Source organism: Macrobrachium rosenbergii, chromosome 8, assembly GCF_040412425.1.
Source record: "Macrobrachium rosenbergii isolate ZJJX-2024 chromosome 8, ASM4041242v1, whole genome shotgun sequence".
NCBI lineage: Eukaryota > Metazoa > Arthropoda > Malacostraca > Decapoda > Palaemonidae > Macrobrachium > Macrobrachium rosenbergii.
This window is the reverse complement of record NC_089748.1, coordinates 82,558,205-82,579,149: the sequence shown is the minus strand read 5'-3', so window position 1 is coordinate 82,579,149 and position 20,945 is coordinate 82,558,205. Positions and strand designations below refer to the sequence as shown.

Sequence of the window (20,945 nt, the reverse complement as noted above, 5' to 3'; positions counted from 1 at the left end):
TCTCTCTTGTGACAAACAGCAGTGCCATCCACATATCAAGATAATACCAGGTACAGACCTGCCAATAATCTTCCTCCCACCAGTTTAAAACAAGAAAGGAAAAGAAAAAACGCGGTGTCAACCTGCAAAGACTCGGGTATCCTGGTGGAAGGTTGACCAAACGAAGATACGCCGCAGACTTCGTCCCTTTGCTAAAGGTCCGAAATGGTTGTTTTCCCTTGGAGAGGTCATGCGATAGAGCTCTCTTGGCAGTATTTCTTCCCGCCAATATTGCTGATCACAGTTTAGTATTGACACAGCCCAACCAACCCTTGGGCGCATCAGGTGAAAATTACTGTAATAAGTCAACACTCTATCATCCCCATCCCTTGGCCAGATTAAGGGGTCTATCCGCCGATCTAATGCCATTTCAAGAATTCTGCTCTGAATGGAACTCTTCTTCTTCTCCTTCTCTTGGTTCTCATACAATAACCTCTATGAACCCTGGCTCACATACCCTCGTCTCTTGTTTTCTGGTGCACGGAAATGTAAGTTTATACACACTGGGTATTTTCTTTTCCAATATGTGCTTCTATGTTGATACCCACTCATGCACTTATCTCATTATGCATCGGACAGCGAAATATGTATGCAAGTAAACATACACACGCGCGCACACATCTCTCTCTCTCTCTCTCTCTCTCTCTCTCTCTCTCTCTCTATATATATATATATATATATATATATATATATATATATATATATGTGTGTGTGTGTGTGTGTGTGTGTGTGTGTGTGTGTGTGTGTGTGTGGAAATCTACACATGGGACCCACACGTTTCACAGAAATAAATTTCTGAATCACATCGGGACCGAACCATGGTCTTTCAAGTGAGGGTCTATGACGTTAGCAATTCCTCCGCACAAGTCATAAAAGAAGTGTGAACCTAAATACTACGTACCAGAAGTTTTTCCTGGACAGTCACCTAGCGCCTAACATACCAGCGAATTTTACCCAACTTCTCGATCCAGCAGCGAAGGAATTGCTAACATTTCATTCGGCTTACCCCTCTCGTGAGATATGATGGAAATGAACACAAGTGAAACGTGTTTCACAGGTATATATATATATATATATATATATATATATATATAGATAAATAGTATATATATATATATATATATATATATATATATATATATATATATATATATATATATATATATATATATATATATATATATATATATATATATATATATATATATATATATATATATATATATATATATATATATATATATATATACGTACATACTAGCTGACCAATCCGGTACTGCCGGGATAACTCTGAATGACTACCGATAAACTCTCTCTCTCTCTCTCTCTCTCACTTGCAAACGATGAGAAATCGGATGAAGCTAAGGTAATATCCGGTGTGCCACAGGGTACGGTGTTAGCTGCATTGCTGTTTGTTATCATGATTGCAGACATAGACAGTAATGTTAAGGACTCGGTATTGAGAAATTTTGCCGATGACATAAGAATAAGTAGAGAAATTACTTGTGATGAAGATAGGAACTCGCTACAGAGACCTAAACAAAATATATGAATGGGCAGAGGTAAATAGGATGGTATTTAACTCTGATAAATTTGAATCAGTAAATTATGGTGATAAAGAAGGAATGCTATATGCATATAGGGGTCCTAATAATGAGACAATCACAAATAAGGAAGCAGTTAAAGACCTTGGTGTGATGCTGAATAGGAATATGCTATGCAATGATCAAATAGCAATACTACTGGCAAAATGCAAAGCAAAGATGGGAATGTTGCTCCGGCTCTTCAAAACAAGAAAAGCCGAACACATGATTATGCTTTATAAAACGTATGTACGTAGTCCACTTGAATATTGCAATATGATATGGTACCCACACTACCAAAAGGATATTGCACAAATAGAGAGTGTACAAAGGTCCATTACAGCTAGAATAGAAGAAGTTAAGGACCTTGACTACTGGGAAAGAAGAGGAGAACGCTATACGATAATACAGGCATGGAAACAGATAGAAAGAATTACCGAAAACACCATGGAGCTAAAAATATCAGAAAGAGCAAGCAGAGGTAGATTAATAGTGCCCAAAACTATACCAGGAAAACTAAGGAAAGCACACAGGACATTAATCCACTACGCACCAGCATCGATAATGCAGCGTCTATTCAATGCGTTACCAGCTCATCTGAGGAACATATCAGGAGTGAGCGTACTGTAGTTGTGTTTAAGAATAAGCTCGACAAATATCTAAGCTGCATCCCAGACCATCCAAGATTGGAGGATGCAAAACGTACCGGAAGATGCATTAGCAATTCTCTGGTAGACATCAGCGGTGCCTCACACTGAGGGACCTGGGGCAACCCGAACGAACTGTAAGGTAAGGTAAGGTAAGGTCTCTCTCTCTTACCTTTTTCCTCATTCTCCTCACTAACACCCCCTCTACTCTCTCTCTCTCTCTCTCTCTCTCTCTTTCCCCTGTAAGTCATATGTATACCAAAATTAGGTATGATAAAGTCGTAAAGTTACTAAGTCTACTGGCAGAACCAGCCCCGTTTCACGGGCAGAACCAGCCCCATTTCAGGGAAACCATCCCCCCCCCCCCCACACACACACAAGCTTTGGTGCCCTTTGGTACTAATGATGTCTTACCCCACCACCCGTGCTGATTTCTAGATAGTAAGTCATTTGTATACCAAGTTTGGTTGAAATTTCTCAATGCGTTTCAGAGTTATTGTGGCACATATGCACGCACACACATACGTACATACGGATATACATTTTTAAAAAATGTACACATACGGATATATATATATATATATATATATATATATATATATATATATATATATATATATATATATATATATATATATATACGAGTATATCGTATGTGTACGCATTTTAAAAATCTGTACTTGAGTAGGACATTTCAAAGTAAATCAAGACAACGTCCATTTGTTCTTTTCTCTAACGGATCTAAGGGGAAAACCCGAGTTAAGCCATTCCAAGCCAACATTGCTATATCACGTGGTATTAGTCACTCGAAGTTATCTTAACAGCTGCTGTTTAAATCCTAATTTTTTCATATAATGAATAACTCATTTCCAGGCCGAGCAGCTCACCAGATTCTCCAACATGGTACATGGAATCATCTCAGGACATGAAAATATAAAAATATAGTAGACAGATTGCATGTCTGTTACCTAGAAGATTGATGTAAAGCCGTAATTTATACAGACACATCAAATCTACACTTGACCAGACAAACTTATAGTTAGCAATCCCTTATAATGATGAAAAGTCATCCCAACATTTACCAAGAAACTGTCCCTCAACAAGACAGTGACGCCTCTACCAAACGACCTAGAATGCGCCAGTCCTTCTGCCATCCGTAAGTACTGTACAGAGGACATCATTCTTGTATGAGAATGGCTGCAACCAAACTCAGCTGCCATGGCACCTGTAACTCACCAAAACAGCAAAAAATTCAATGAATGGCTTTAACAGTGACCTTCGAAGGCACCGACATTTAGACTTAGAAACAAAGACACCCCTTGTTGCTAAGTTGCAGATGCATTCCACATTCTCAACCAGTGGTCTTAGGCAACTTTCTTGTTGCTGACCAAAGAGTATTCCTTTCATCAAATAATTCATCCTTCTCACCTTTGCTGAAAGTAGTTTTCGTTAGGAACCTGCAGACTGGGATGAGATATCTTCTAAAGTTGTCTTATGGTAAAACAACGGTATTAGCTTATCAGAAGAAATTCTAAGTTTTTCGGAAATTAAAAAAATTATGTAAAAAAAATAATTCTCTCTCTCTCTCTCTCTCTCTCTCTCTCTCTCTCTCTCTCTCTCTCTCTCTCTCTCTCTCTCTCTCTCTCTCTCTCTCTATATATATATATATATATATATATATATATATATATATATATATATATATATATATATATATATATATATATATATATATATATATATATATATACACACACACTCGCTCATACACACACACACGCATATATATCTATATATATATATATATGTATGTATATTACACACTCTTGGAGTACGTGCTTTCCGAAAAGCGAAGACTGCGGTAAAGACCTGAGCTATATTTTTATGTGGTCAATGTTTCTATTTTAGTAATTGAATTCTACCCAAAAAATATTAAGCGTCAGACGCCCACACTAAGATATTCTGTGCACCAAAAAGTAGTAAGTCAAAGTGAATTAATCTAGTACTGCAATTTGATATAAAAAATCATAAAACAAAAATAATAAACTTCTTCATGTTGCAAGATTATCAGCTCAGTAAAGTATGAAAAATTTCACGAGCATCTACCTGATTTACAATTAAACAGAGGTTCCATTTATGTGAACGAGGAGGTTCTTGGCGTGACAAGTTCATGAAACTGAAGTCTACGACAGAGAAAGACTTGTACAAAGGGGTAGTTAGAACAGTCAACACATGTCTGTACAATGTTCACAAATCTAAGGAGTGTTGGGGCTCGGGGAATCGGCTGTCAAGAATATACACAAAACCAAAAAAAAAGCATATTCACAGATGTATGATGTTTTACTCATAAGTTTCAGAAACAAAAGTCAGCTGATTTATTCATTTACTCACTCACTCACTCTGGTGGCTCTAGGGCCTCTTGGTGACCCATGGCCGCTTGCACCAAACCTCTCCACGTTCCCCTGTTGAGTGCTGCATCTTTCCAGCTATTCTTAGGCTCCTCCACTCCCAATTGTCTTAGACCTCTGAACACATTATCTTTCCATCTCATCCTCGGTCTCCCTAGTGGTCTTCTCCCTTCTATAGATCCTTCCATAACCACTTTAGGCATTCTACTCTCTTCCATTCTAACCACATGTCCTGCCCAACGTATCCTCAGCGATCTTATATAGCCAGTTATTAGCGGTTGTCTGGGTAAGTCTCTTACTTCTTCCTTGTGTCTTCTTTTCCAAACACCTTCATTTATATCGTAAATGGGACCTGTTATTCTACGCAAAATGTTTTCAAAAACCAGCAGTCTCTGTTCTTGGCGTTTGGTCAGCGTCCAGGCCTCACAACCGTATAGTACTACAGGCCTGATAATGGTGTTGTAAATTCTTAATTTGGTAGACTTTGTGATGTTTCTTCTCTTTAAAAGATGTAGACTGAAACAGCATGTAGGCCTATTCCCTGCTGTAAATCTAGCCAGGACTTCTCTTACCATCTCATTTCAGGATGTTAACATGCTTCCTAAATATTTAAATTCCTCCACGTCCTCGATATCTACCATATTCTGTTGTTGCCGTTGTTGTTGGTTGTCCTTGGACGTTCTCATCATCTTAGTTTTACTTTCACTGATCTCTAGTCCCACTCTGACAGCAGCAACTTGGAATAGTATATAGGCTACAAACGTTCTGTGTTTTGTATGTCTGTATCTAAGAAATCAACTTCTTCTTCTCATCATCTGCAAATGCAAGGACTTTGGCATCTGTATCTCCCAAGGTGACACCACCCTCAACTTCCTCGATGCTCCACATTATTTTCTCTAAAACCTGTTTTAATTTCAAGACATTCCGTCCTTTTCCTTCCCACCTGGACACAACTCTTACTAATCCTGTAGCATACTTTGACCAAGTTTATAAGCTTTTCTGCTATACCGAATACCTTTCCACATTCATCGATGGTCTATGGATGTTTGATATGCTTGTTTAAAGTCTGCAAAACTCGCCACATATCTTTATTATACTCGCTGTGTTTTTCCATTATCTATCTAATAATAAAAATCTGGTCAGTTGTTGATCTTCCTTTTCTGAATTCACATTGATATTCGCCCATTGTTAACGCTATGTAAGGTCCTAGTTCATATTTTATAATTTTGGCTACCACCTTACAGCAGGTTGGCAAAAATGCAATCCCTCTATAATTAGCATAGTCTGTTTTATCTCCCTCTTTACATCCCGGGATGATGTTTCCCGTTTCCCACGTTGTTGGGTTCTCTTCTGTTCTCCAGATCATTATGGTAAGCTCAAAGATCTTTGAGTGTAACATCTCGCCGTCATTCTCAAGGAGTTCTGCTGGTATGTTATCTAAACCAGGGGCCTTATTATTCTTCAGGCTAATAATTGCATTCTTCTCATCTATCAGTATAGGTTCTTCTACTTTCAAATTTGGTACCTGCATATGTCTCCCTTCAGTAGGATTTACTGGGTCACCTCTATTTAACAGCTCACAGAAATAGTTCTTCCATATTTCCAGTACTTTGTCTTCCTGTACTGTAATACTTCCATTAGCATCTTTCATTATTTTACTTCTTGCTCGGTATCCATTCTTTATTTTCTTGATGCCCCTATAGCCTTCCCTTATCCTACCATTTATCATGTTTCTATCCATTTCCTCCAGTTCCTTATTTAATGCATCTCTCTTCTTTCTGTTCATTCTCTTTGCTCCCCCACCCCCCTCTTTTCTCCCTGAAGCTCTCTCCTAGTACCTGATTATTCCTGTTCTTTAAGAATTCTATCCTTGTTTGTTTCCTTTCATCCACCATTCTTCTGCAGTCCTCATCAAACTAATGTTCGTTACATGTGCTCTCCATGTACCCAATGAAATACTCAGCTGTTCCTTTAACAATTTGTTCTGTCTCCCCATTTTTCCCGGAGTCCCATTTCTTCGTCTTCATTTAGCAGTTGTAAAACATCAAATCTGTTTCTAATTTCTATTTGGTATTCCATCCTACATGCCTCATCTTTGAGCTTATCAGTGTCAAATTTTTCTCTCGTTTCATTCCTACTGTTCCTTTTCATTTTCAACTTGATTTTGAGTTTGGCAATCACTAAATTATGGCCTGAGTCACAATCAGCTCCACTAAAACAACGTCCATCCATCAATGACAATCTGAATTTGTGTTGTGTAAGTACATGATCAATCTGATTTCTTGTAATTCCATCATGTGAATGCCATGTATGTTTGTGAATTTCTTTATGGGGAAATATTATGCAACCTACAACCATCCTATTGGAGTTGGCAAATGAAGCAAGCCTTATTCCTTCTTATACTACCAACCTCGTGTGCACTATGTCTTCCAATTGCTGGGCCATACATCTACTTTATGCCCAATCTTAGCATTAAAGTCACCCAATACTAATATTACATCATACTTGGTTGTTTGTTCTACAGCCTCCTGGAGCTTTTCGTGAAAAAAATATCTTTCTCATCATCATCACTCTCTCATGTGGGGGAATATGCTACTATTACGGGCAGTTTAAACCATCTGCTCTGTACTGGTGTAAAGCTTTCAACCGCTCTACACTTCATCGTTCAGGCAAAATCTCACACCGCCCCTGTGGATACCATCATCTCTGCCACTATACAGGATTGTATAACCGTCTGTCTTAAATCACCGTTTCCAGTCCATCTTGTCTCCTCCAGCGCAATTATATCTAACGGATACTTCTTAACTTCAATGATAAGTGTTTGAGCATATCCTGCTCTATATAGACTAAGCAAATTCCAGTGCCTAATTTCAGCGGTGTTTTCCATTTCAGTACTCCATTGCTCGCACTGTCGTCAGGAAAAGATCCGTCCGTATTAGGTCTGCTGTAAGTTTCCGTAACAATATGCTTTTTACAAGGCAGGGCCATTGACCCTACGCTCAACCCTCCTCTTTTACCCGGGCTTAAGACCGGCATATCAGTTAATACTCCCATGGCAGAGTTCATTTATTTGTTAAGTCTAATTCACAATAAAATGTTCCAGTAAGTGGGGACGTATAACGTGAAAATATTGAATTCAAAGTGTTAAAGATTTTGAATCACTGTTCTCATTATTTTTTTTTTTAATAGAGAGCACCTTCTATATATAATAGTCGCTAAGGGACAAGCCACAACAACTCAGTGCTAGTGCCAGACCCGGATTGATACCAAAGGTTCGAGTCAGGACGAGCCTCCGTCCATAAAACATATACCAAAACTAGCTGTGAAAGTAGCCTTTCGAGAGAGAAACTACTAAAAAAGGCTCATTACAAACAGTAGCTCCTACAAGGGATTAAGTAGAGAAGAAGAAAAGAAGAAACGAAACTTCTATACAAGTATCTATTGTGATAAAAAAGTTTGCAGTTCTTTTGATGTTCAACACACACACACACACACACACACACACACACATATATATATATACATATACATATATATATATACATATATATATATATATATATATATATATATATATATATATATATATATATATATATATATATATATCACAAATACTAAGCCACATATATCGTTTAATAGCCAATTCACTATACCTTGGGAATAACTTACACCCAATGGGAAGTGTAAATGATAAGTGCTTCGTCCGCGACGGGATTCGAACCGATGTCTGCCTTGGAAACAACGATAGACAGTGTCTGAGCCAATAAGAGCGGTAGTACTAAGAAATGATACAGCCCATCACCATGATAGCTGATGGGTAAGTTTGTAACACCTGGCAAATGAATCATTCTTGTCACATACACGTGTAACATTTTTTATATTCAAGAATATTAAGCCACAAATAGTGTTTGATATCCAGTTCGCTTTACCTTGTGGATGACCTACTGTACACCTAAGGGGAAATGGAAGTGATTTGTGCTGAGTGAATGAATGCCTCTAAATCTTCAAGGAAATGAACGAAGAGATTCTCGAGGAGCCGGGAACCCACGTGGTTAGATGTTGGTGCTTAGTCCAATCCATACGAAGGAGGAGAAGAATTTATTTCAGCATATAACGTTCATTTATCTGCAGAATTCCGATACATTTTGACTAACTGAAACCCAACTCCACCATGGTGATGCAATGTTAAGCGTTTACTGCCTTACAGGCTTAAACACAATGTACAGGTCGGAAGTAAAAAAAAAACTGGAAAAGCCTGGCAAATGATATGAGGTTAAACTGATCAAATAATTGCAATAAATATCTAACTGTCTATTTATGTACGCATTTTTCAAGTAGTTTCGAAGCGGCCACAAAATTGATGAAAGTTCTCTCGCCTCGCCTTCCCTATCAGTTGTTAATAATTCTGCCTCTTACGTGACAGATGGTGATGCATTTTATTTTTATTTTTTTAGGAAATCGTCTCATACCCGATTCTTATTCTTCATGACGAATCATAAAGTCAAGCTTGAGTATTCTTGGTTTGTTTGGAAAATTCATGTGTTACTGCTCGTAAGTACATGGAAGTTACTGGTTTAGTACCGTTTGAAATGTGCCTGAAATGAACTCCGTCACTTGGAGATCTCGTAAACCCGCTCACTTATTTTCTAACCCTCTTATTTTACTTTTGAACTTATGTTGTTTGTTAAATCGTGGTAGATTCCAGAAAAATGCAACGATCCTAAATACCTCCGGTGTAGTTTTAGTAGACACAAGTTGTTGAGGTATGTGTCTAGTACTTGCATATGGTATTGGTTAATTTTTTATTCAATATCGTAGCTGGGTTTTATAAATTTGCATGAGATAGTTGTGATCACATTAAGCATTTGATGAATTCCAGGGACAGTGGTTTATCAGCTAAGACGTAATTATTTGGGTTTGGACTTCAGCATGGAGGTAAGTGTATATACAGGCACGAACACACGAGAGAGAGAGAGAGAGAGAGAGAGAGAGAGAGAGAGAGAGAGAGAGAGAGAGAGAGAGAGAGAGAGAGAGGGCATGGGCCATTAAACTTCTTTAAATAACTCTCATCTTCCAAAGCTAGCCTGACTGCACAGTCTTGCATCACTTGCTTTGATTTTGCTTTTATATTTGCTACGAAAAATGCCACTAAATCAATTGGCCGTTGGTTGGTGATGCAATAAACTCCCCGGAATTTCGTTTGAAAGCCTTAACAGCGGTTTGCTGGTGATGATATCAATATCAATGGTGCAACGTTAAACTCGTTTTTAAAGGAGGCAGCTAAATTTAGTGCTGCAATGTCGTCCCAAAAGAAAGTTACAGGTCAATACGATTTTCAGGTATGATACTTCTTAGTTTTGATGTATCAACTTGCAAAGCTTTTTGCATTTTGCTTCAGGGTCTTTATAGGAGATTTTGATTATATTTTCTGGTGGGAACCTTTGGTAGACGCAGAGCAGGTGAGAAGTTATGTAGCCGTGAGGTGGTCATATAGAAACTACCCTTCTTTATTAAACTTAGCTATTTACCACATGTCATCTGACAATTATCTTATCGTGGCTTAAATCGATGATCAATCAAGATTATTTATGGCAGAGGATCTTGGCAAAGAAGAAAGAGTATAGTTCTTTTTTGTGACTTCCTTACATCTTTCTTTTTTTATAACTTCTTTCGTGGTATTTGGTTAAAAAAGAAAACGACCATTTCTTGACGGTTACGAAATTTTTACTGCATCCTTAAAAGTACTGAATATTTGCTGGGAGGCTGAATAATTTCATAACATAATCACCCTATAGGGGCGACAGAAATTTCTTTGGAAAGTAGATTCGAAGGAGTATATAAACTATTTTTAGTTTTCTGTAAAAGAAAACTATTGAGATGGCTATTTGTCTGTCCGTCCCCAATTTTTGTGTCCGCCCTCAGATCTTAAAAACTACTGAGGCTAGCGGCCTGCAAATTGGTTTGTTGGTCATCCACCCTCCAATCATCAAACATACCAAACTGCAGCCTCTAGTCTCAGTAGTTTTTATGTTATTTAAGGTTAAAGTTAGCCATGATCGTGCGTCTGACACCGCTATAGGTGTCAACAACACAGGCCACCACCGGGCCGTGGCTGAAAATTTCATAGGCCGCGGCTGAGAGTTTCATGTGCCGTGGCTAAGAGTTTCATTCAGCATTATACGCTGTGCAGAAAACTCGAATGCGCTGAAGAAAGTTCGGCGCATTTTTTGCTTGTTGTGATAAGGAAATGGGTTTTTTGAGCAAACTGAAAGACAGATGTTTAATGCGAGGTATTTCGAATTTTGTTCATATGGTGGTCAACGGCGCGGATACGATGTTCCTGTTGCCAGGAAGAGAGGTCAACTCACCGTGTCATTAAGGTCAGCAATCGACGTCAGAAAATGTATAAAGCTAATGGCTTGCATAGACTGACTATCCGTAGATAGGATATCGGTCTGGTGACGGAAGGAAAGAAGATAGGGATCTACTGTATAGGGACGCCCTGAATTAGATTACTAAGGGAATGATAGTCATAAACGTTCATTACTTGTGATAATGGTTCTCGTAGGTGGGGATAAAAGGTTCGTTATCTTAATATGATATCCTGTGACAAGGAAGGACGAGACAGAAAGTGAGAAAAAATTATACTACGGGAAGGAACGAGATCGAGTGGGAACTAAAGTGCTTCAAAAGCGTTCTACGAAACTTTCATCTTTTCGAACTGATTATGACGTTGTGTAAAATGGCATCTTCTTACACAGTTCAGCCTTGGACTAAGACGTAACTCGTGCGGCGCAGAAAACTACCCGCTTGTCATGGAATAAAAACTTTTCTTTTCAGTGTTCTTGGTCTGATGGAAAATGAGAAGCTTCTGATATTGTCCGCTGATTAGCGTGCTTATAAGTTGCTTCAGGATTGTACAAAGAGGTCAGAATTCTCCAAATGTATAGTATTATGATTATGTATGTATACACACACACACACACACACACACATATATATATATATATATATATATATATATATATATATATATATATATATATATATATATATATATATATATATATATATATATATATATATATATATATATATATATATATATATATATATATATATATATATATATATATATATATATACATAATAATATACATTTGGGGAATTCTCTAAATGTATAGTATTATGATTATGATGTATATATATATATATATATATATATATATATATATATATATATATATATATATGTGTGTGTGTGTGTGTGTGTGTGTGTGTGTGTGTGTGTGTGTTGTGTGTGTTTGTGTGTGTGTCTGTGTGTGTGTTATTTGGACATATATTCTCTCTTATGTAATTTCTCTTGAATGGCGTTGTTCGTCGATACTGTCTTTTTATCAAGACTGAATCAATGGGTACTTCTTCTTTTCCTCTTCTGGAAAGCTTCTTAGGAATAAAGAAAAATTATTCAAGAGTCTTTCCATTTACTTTTTCTTTTTCTAGTCGACGGACCGTTTCCCCATCTCTCGGTGATGTTTTCAGGACTGGATTAGAAATTGACATACAGGGTTTTAATTTTCTGTAAAAGAAAACTACTGTGCCGGCTTTGTCTGTCCGTCTGCACTTTATTCTGTCCGCACTTTTTCCTGTCCGCACATTTTCTGTCTGCCCTCAGATCTTAAAAACTACTGAGGATAGAGAGCTGCAAATTGGTGTCGATCATCCATCTTTCAATCATCAAACATACCAAATTGCAGCCCTTTAGCCTCAGTGGTTTTTATTTTGTTTATGGTTAAACTTAGCCATAATCGTGCTTCTGGCAACGATATAGGATAGGCCACCATCGTCCCGCGGTTAAAGTTTCACGGGCCTTGGCTCATACAGCATTATACCGAGGCCACTGAAAGATAGATCTATTTTCGGTGGCCTTGATTATACACTGCAGTGGCTGTACAGAAAACTCGATTGCACCGAAGAGACTTCGGCGCATTTTTAATTGTTTACTATTGCATATGGACTTTGAATTTTAAACATGACGTCATTGGGTGCTCAATTTCTATTGATCAGCAGGTCTCATTCTCTTGCTGACGGTGGGCAGCAGCACGGGCATTCCTGGTGCTCTGTAGGATGCGTTCTATGCTGCTGCTTACAGCAAGGGGCGTGGGCAAAGCAGTGTTCTGTCGCTAGTGTCTCCCTTCGGATTCTCATGGATGTACTGTGGTTTCCTTGAAGAAGGGAGGATGAGTTTCGTGTTCTTCTTTGTATTTAATTAATGGAGGCCACTGTCGATTTATATAAATTTTTGTTACATAAACTGTGAAACTTTTTTTATTCACAAATGTTAAGCTACAAATACCGATTAATATCCAATTCATTATACCTCTGGAATAACGTACACCCGGTGGGAATTATAATTGATAAGTCATTCATTGCCAGTGGGATTCGAACCACTGCCCAGCTTAGAAACAACTATATGCAGCGAATTTTCACCACTGTACATCGTTGTTTTTAAAGAAACCAGTCAGCGGTTTGAATACCAGTGGTGACGAAGCAATGATCAATTATAATTCCCTTTTGGTGTAAGTTATTCCTGATGTACTGTAGTTAACCGAATATTAAATGATATTTGTAGCTAAATATTTGTGTGTGTGTGTGTGTGTGCGTGCTTATGTGCGTCTGTTGGCTGATGTATGCGCATGGGTGTGATTTTTTTTTTTTGTTTAGATTTATGGTACTTAGCTTTGTTGGAAAACGAAAGCTCTAAATATCTTCGGAACGATTTCATCAATGACATCATTTACATATTTTCGTCTTCGTAATCGAATGATCTGGAGATGTCTGAAATAGCAATGGAGAAGAAAAACAGAGGAAAAAACGCTTGCAATTATTAAATTATGACTACTAATGTGGATGAGGTAATGCTCTCAGCAACTTGGTTGTGTTGTCTTGCGATCTTCTATATTTGAATAGTGACTGGAAAAGGATATGTTTCCCTCTATTCTGTTGTATGTGTGCGTGTCCATGTGTGCGTATGTGAGAGAGAGAGAGAGAGAGAGAGAGAGAGAGAGAGAGCTCACCCTAATTCACACCTGGTTGATTCACACCCACACGACAAGATGACCTTTTTGATGCTCCCTATCACTCGATTTAACATTTCTGACAAGAGCCAGCCAGATGTTGCATCTCTCGTTCTAAAGCTACTCTAATGCGAATCTTATTATCTTAAGAAAAGATAAGCAATAATTTTACCCTTTCGCTTAGGGTGCTAATACAAGGCACCGAACATTACATTCTCAGTCGAACTATCAAATCCTTGAGTATTTATTACCTGTAATGATCCGCAATGTAGTGTTAAATGAACGAGGTGAACCGAAGTTTTTAGGGAAAGAGAATAGATAAATTGTAGTACATGAAGCAACAAGCTTTTTCCTTTTAGAATCATGGGAAATACATAGAACGACAGGATATCAAACTAAAGAGGAAATTAACACGATCAAAGCCTTTGCTTTACGTTTAACGTAAAAAAAAAAAAAAAAAATTAAGTATATCAGAGAGAAAACACACGGGCAAATTTTTAGTGTAGGTTTTGATACGATAAAAAAAGGAAAACTCTAAGGCAAACTCCGTTTTTTACTCTTTTTGCGAGAAGCAGCTCGACGTCCTTCTGAAGAAGTCGGGCCCATTTGCGCGTTTCGGTAACAAGCGTGAAATTGCTCTCCATCGCGAATCGCTCGCAGGTGCCCATTACGAAAAGTCATCGCGTTTCACCATCCCATCATCTCTCCTCGAGTGCGGCTGTAATCTATGCGGTCTTAATTTCCATATAATCTTCATTTTTACAATGCTTGTTATTTTATTGACACACTTTTTTCACACTCATGCGATCGCAGTCGCTTAGCTCTCGACTCCGATATAACAGCTTGTGTTGTGCCACAGGCGTCGCTTTTAACAGCTAACTGCAGCAGCGATCATTTCTTGGATGGCCAGCGCTGTCGTAGATGCTATTTGATAGTAATGCTTCTTTAAAGCTCGGTTTTGTCCAACAGGATGTTACCACTTGAGACTAAACGGGTTTGTATCTTTGCAGGCATTTCCTTGTGTTTTGAGCTTGATAGGGAACGATATTTATTCCCTCTCCCAGTGGGAGTAATCTTGCCTAGTGCCCAATCTGTAGCCTAAGGTTTTGGCAGACAAATGTCGGTGTCTGCCTATGGAAGCAGGGTCTTCCATTAATGTTTTAGACATACGTAGTTCGTTCAACAAGTTGGTTTTACAAGCTTTCCGTTAAAATTGTTAGACTACAACGGAACATTATATTCAAAATTCTATGTCAACCATCTTTCATGCTTTTATGAAAACAGGAAATCAACGGTTATACGTCTGATGTAAAGACGGTAATGAAAATTACTTTTCTTAGTTTTTTTTTTTTATTATCTGTAAAAATCTGTTAATTTTAGGCGACATGGTGGCAAATCACAGGGATTTTCCCCATATTTCCTTTGTTGTGCTCAGTCGTCACTAGGGTGCTCACACCGTTACTATTCAATTTTTGATATACTGATTAAAAACAAACATGAACATCAAGTTACCATTATTGTAAGAGCATTTTTTTTATACGCAGTGGGAAGTAGAGAGACAGAAATGAATACAAAGATAGTCTTATTATTATTTATCCTTCTTATTATTCGTTTTTCATGTCTATTAGAACTCATAAACTAGGTATGGTTAGCCAAACTGCTGTCGAAACAGAAGTATGCAAAAAGGAATAATCAGAAGACTGTGTTCGTGGAACCTTTTATTTACCACGGTGAAATTTTCAGTCACTTCATTCATATGTCTAAACTGCATTGTGTTTCTCAAGTGTAATGTTGCTTGAATTTCTATAGGGCCGCAACTCATCAACTGACGTTATAGCTTCCGGTCTATTAGCCCCTCCTAAGCAGTCCAACTTGTTTTCGTGCCATCCATCATCATCTAGAATACTTTCATATCTTTCTTGATTTTTAGAGCATTGCTATGCTCCGGTGTATCTGTTTCGTCACTTTTTTTCCAGTTTTGAAACGTAGTTGTAAGTGGGTGAGCAATTTTAGATGATTTTACTCAAAAGACTAAAATTAAATACGAGTAAATAATGAAGTACAATTTGGAAACAGCTTCTTGATGGCGGACTGATAGTTTTACGAATTCGAAAAATAAAAACTAGTTCTCAGTTGATTTGTATTGCAGGAACTGCACCGTCATCATTAAAGGATCTCGATTTTGACATGAACAGTATTCAGTATAACAAACACATACACATGCATATAGATGTATGTATATATATCCATGTGTATGTGTTTGTTATATTGAAGCAATGTCACTCTTCATATGTCCTAATCCAATATAATTTAATTCCGTAAACTGACTGATGTTGTTATGATATAATGAAGAATACTAGGTCAATATATTCTTTTTCCTTTGGGTATAGTGCATTTTCAGCTATGATAGTGTCTGCAAGATAACCATTTTTACTCGTCACCTCTCCAACACTGTTCATGTCAAAGTCGAGATTCTTTAATAATGACATTGCAGTTCCTGCAATACAAATCAACTGAGAACTAGTTTTTATTTTTCGAATTCGTAAAACCATCAGTCCCGACATCAAGAAAATGTTTCCAAATTGTACTTCATTATTTACTCGTATTTAATTTTAGTCTTTTGAGTAAAATCATCTAAAATTGCTCACCCACTTACAACTACGTTTCAAAACTGGAAAAAAAGTGACGAAACAGATACACCGGAGCATAGCAATGCTCTAAAAATCAAGAAAAGATATGAAAGTATTCTAGATGATGATGGATGGCACGAAAACAAGTTGGACTACTTAGGAGGGGCTAATAGACCGGAAGCTATAACGTCAGTTGATGAGTTGCGGCCCTATAGAAATTCAAGCAACATTACACTTGAGAAACACAATGCAGTTACACATATGAATGAAGTGACTGAAAATTTCATCGTGGTAAATAATAGGTTCCACGAACACAGTCTTCTGATTATTTCCTTTTGCACTCTCACTACCATCCTATCATCGTTTTTCCTTTTCACAAGACCGACCCTTCTCAAAATACTCTGCTGCATCCTTTCACATCTCCACGTTTCTCAACCTATCTAATCTTTTACACCAAACATACTACACAAACACTTCACTTCAACAGCCTCAACCTTTTTTTTTTTCATTTACAGTTATCATCCACACTTACTTTCCATACACAAAAGTTGACTCAACATTCCCTTCATACATTCCTGCCTTGGCTTCCACACTCTTTTGAACACAGTTCCTTACCTTTCTTGCTTCACCTGTTCTATCACAAAGCTCTTCTCTCATCCTATCATCATTTCTGCTCTTGCTAACGTTTACTCAGCAATAATTAAATATACATCTCACGCATAGCTATTAGTAATATATATATATATATATATATATATATATATATATATATATATATATATATATATATATATATACATATATATATATACATATATATATATATATATATATATATATATATATATATATATATATACATACATATACATACATATAAATATATATATATATATATATATATATATATATATATATATATATATATATATATATATATATATATATATATGTATATATGTATTTACACATATATATATATAAATATATATATGTATGTATATATATATATATATATATATATATATATATATATATATATATATATATATATATATATATATATATATATATATATATGTATATATGTATTTACACATATATATATATATATATATATATATATATATATATATATATATATATATATATATATAAATATATATATGTATGTATATATATATATATATATATATATATATATATATATATATATATATATATATATATATATATATATATATATATATATATATATATATATAGAACAGGTGAAGCAAGAAAGGTAAGGGACTGTGTTCAAAAGACTGTGGAAGCCAAGGCAGGAATGTATGAAGGGAATGTTGAGTCAACCCTTGTGTATGGAAAGTAAGTGTGGATGATAACTGCGATTGGAAGAGAAAACGGTTGAGGCTGTTGAAGTAAAGTGTTTGTGTGGTATGTTTGGTGTAAAAGATTAAATAGGTTGAGAAATGTGGAGATGTGAAAGGATGGAGCAGAGCATTTTGAGAAGGGTCGGCCTTGTGAAAAGAATGAATGACGATAGGGTAGTAGTAAGAGTATGCCAAACCTACAAAGTGATAGAAGAGGTACTTGGAAGCGAGGGAGGCCAATCATATCCAGGGAACGCGAGAGTTTAAGGTGAAAAAATTTGCTGAAAAAATTCATTTTTTTTTCTTATGTAGCCTCTAAAACAAGTACAAGTTAGCTATAGCATGGCATAGTCTTTACTGTATTTTCGAGTTTCCTTTACAGATTCTGATACTAACAATTAGCCAGACACTGATCAAGACTCTGCTCCCTGTGTCAGTATGCACAATAGAGTTTCTTTCTCTCAGGCATCCTTGACCACACTGTGCTAATTGCGCTGATGTTTTCATAATTTTGAAACTTCCCTACAAACTGAGATTTGATAATAACAACATATCACTCGTATGCTGTGTATGTATTTTGGCAATGCTTATACTGTAACTATTAAGAAGGAAAATTTCTGTAAAAGTTTCAGGCTTTTGATTTATTCTTGATTTATAAGCATAAACGCAGATTACTTGTAATAATTTTGCTATCGCTCTGAAAGACCAATCACGCTTTTTTTATCTGCATCTGTTCTAGATTTTCATGTTTATTTTGGCCATAAAATATTTTGTATGTTTTACATGAAGTTAAATTATTATAATTTGGGATTATGAAAGAATATTGTAGCCTGTCTTCAAGTGATTTACCTTTAATGAAAATAGGGCTGCTATTGTTTCTTATTAGGGTGAGTTTTTGAAGTAAAACTTGGTAAAAGCCCCATTTGCAATGATACTTGATTTGGTTCCCTTTTGGAGCGTGTCGTGGAATGGGTCTGTTCTGAGTAAGGCATAGTATGAGTACCCTTTGCAGTGAGACTTGGTATAGGTTCTTGTAGGGGTAAAACCTGCTATTTGCCCATATGGAGGGAAACTTGGTGTTGTCTTCGTAGTACAGTATAGTCTCTTGGTAGAGAAACGTTTGGTATTGTAGGTAGACTTGGTATTGGTCCCTGTTGTAGTGAGACTTGTATGATCCCCATAGGAGGAAGACATGGTATGTGCTCCATGGGACTATGAGAGTAAGGTGTGTTATAGATACTTACTAAAGTGAGCGTTGCTACTGCTCCCAACGTACTGGAACTAGACTTGGTATGTCTCCCATCTGAGACCTGGTTTGTGTCCTTAAAGGAGTGAGTTTTTGTTTGTTCCTTATGGGAAACAGGCTTGGTTTCTGCCTCTATTAAAGAGATACATGGTATGGGTCTCTTTATATTGTAACTGAATGTAAAAGAACTTTACAAAGGTTCAAGTGGAGTGATACTTAGTTCTGTTCCATATGAGGACGAGACTTGGTCTGAGCCATCTTTACAATGGGACGGTATTGTTCCCTTTGGTAGTGAGACCTGTTATGGTCTCATCAGAAGTACGACTCAGAAGAGATCCCGAGCAGTGATGATAAAGAGTATAAATCCAGTATTTTGAGCGTTTTCTTAGTAGTTCACATTTTATTTTCAAAGAAACTCTCTTAGGTTGCCGAAAATCATTATTGCTCCTACCATAAGTGTTGTCTGATTCTTCTTGAGGACGCCTTGCAGTAAGCCTACCGATGTTATTGTGCGCGTGCGTGCGTGAAAGGGAAAGAGATATACACCACCATCCAGGAAATGTTTCATCCTTCGGAAGGTGCTGTAAAGCTTGATATACCGTCAGCGCACAGTAATATACGGCAGAACATTATTAACCTTTAAACACAAAGCTGCGTTCGCTGCTAGGGCAGATAATATTGCTGGAAATAGGGTAGTCGTCGTCTCTTAATTTGTATCGGCACACGAGGTTACTTATAGAGCATATCACATAATCGACGCCGATACCTGATGTTCAGGGAACACGCGATTCCTTTCTGCTTTTCTTTCGTTATCTTTTTTTCTGTTTTAGTATCAAGGGTATATTACTTCTTTCGTTGACCCTTTTCTTCTTTTGTGTTCGTTATTTATGTTACATTATGACTCTTTTATCTGATGACACCAGTATTTTTTAACCAATTCCTACTACGCTGCGGTTACCTGTGACGTATTTGCCCATACATATTTAGTGGTTGCCACATTTTATGTCATTCCTTGTTAAAAAATCATTAATGCCTCTTCTTTTCCACTGGTCTCAGTTATTCTGTCATTATTATCATCATAGTTGTCTTTTCTCACTGGTGACAAATTACTGTTCCTTTTTAAAACCACAATAATAAATTGTACTTGCTGAATCACATAGATTGCTATACAGAAATTCAAGTGTCTTTTCACGTTAGTTATGACAAATAAGCAACCAATATTGATAACTAATTGGGCGCATTAATCTACTTACATGTACAGCATTCCTATTACTTTTTATTTTTCTTCCGACAACTAATTGATTTTGCTGAATTCTCATCATATATCACATTCTCTTAACTTTTCTTCTCCTTTATCTTGGCAAGAATCAGAATTATGAGAAGGACGTAAACTTATTGTTAAAGTTAGCTGTTATCATGATATTAATCGCGAGTGACTTTTAGCTGTGCAGAAGGATGGAACAGAGAGAGAGAGAGAGAGAGAGAGAGAGAGAGAGAGAGAGAGAGAGAGAGATTATGATTAACTATAATTATAATTTTGAAACTTTTAAACATTCCACTAACGTCCTTGGATTTTTTCCCCCTCTCATTAAAATATATTTGATTTTTTTCTTTGATTCTTCCTGTCTGCTTCTTCTTCCACGTTTCTCTTCATTCTGCCTCTCCTCAGTGTTCCTTTTTGCCATCCCTTGTGGTGGAGGATCAACCAAATCCATAATTCATTCTCATCTGGAAACCTCTAATCTTCCAGTCATCTTTCAGGATCTCTGTAGTTTAAACACCCCGTCGCTGTATCTCCACATCTCCCGCGTATATCATGCATCAGTAGTCTATTAACATCAAGGTAAAAATTGCAGGGATGTTGCACGGCTCAAAATATACCCTGCGGACGGCGCTTGTCTTGTTGGCCAGCCAGCGCCCCTTCATACCCTCGCCCCGA

At 36.9% G+C, this 20,945-nt stretch overlaps 1 protein-coding gene across 1 annotated transcript; it reads right to left on the bottom strand.

The window, feature by feature from the left end:
* Positions 1 to 5,258: 5,258 nt before the first annotated feature.
* On the bottom strand, positions 5,259 to 6,463 carry LOC136841205 (uncharacterized). The gene is made up of 2 exons (XM_067108241.1): positions 5,920 to 6,463; positions 5,259 to 5,413 (listed from the first exon to the last, which is right to left on the bottom strand). The coding sequence occupies exons 1-2, from the start codon at positions 6,461 to 6,463 to the stop codon at positions 5,259 to 5,261; spliced, it is 699 nt and encodes a 232-aa protein (XP_066964342.1).
* Between the last annotated feature and the right edge of the window lie 14,482 nt (positions 6,464 to 20,945).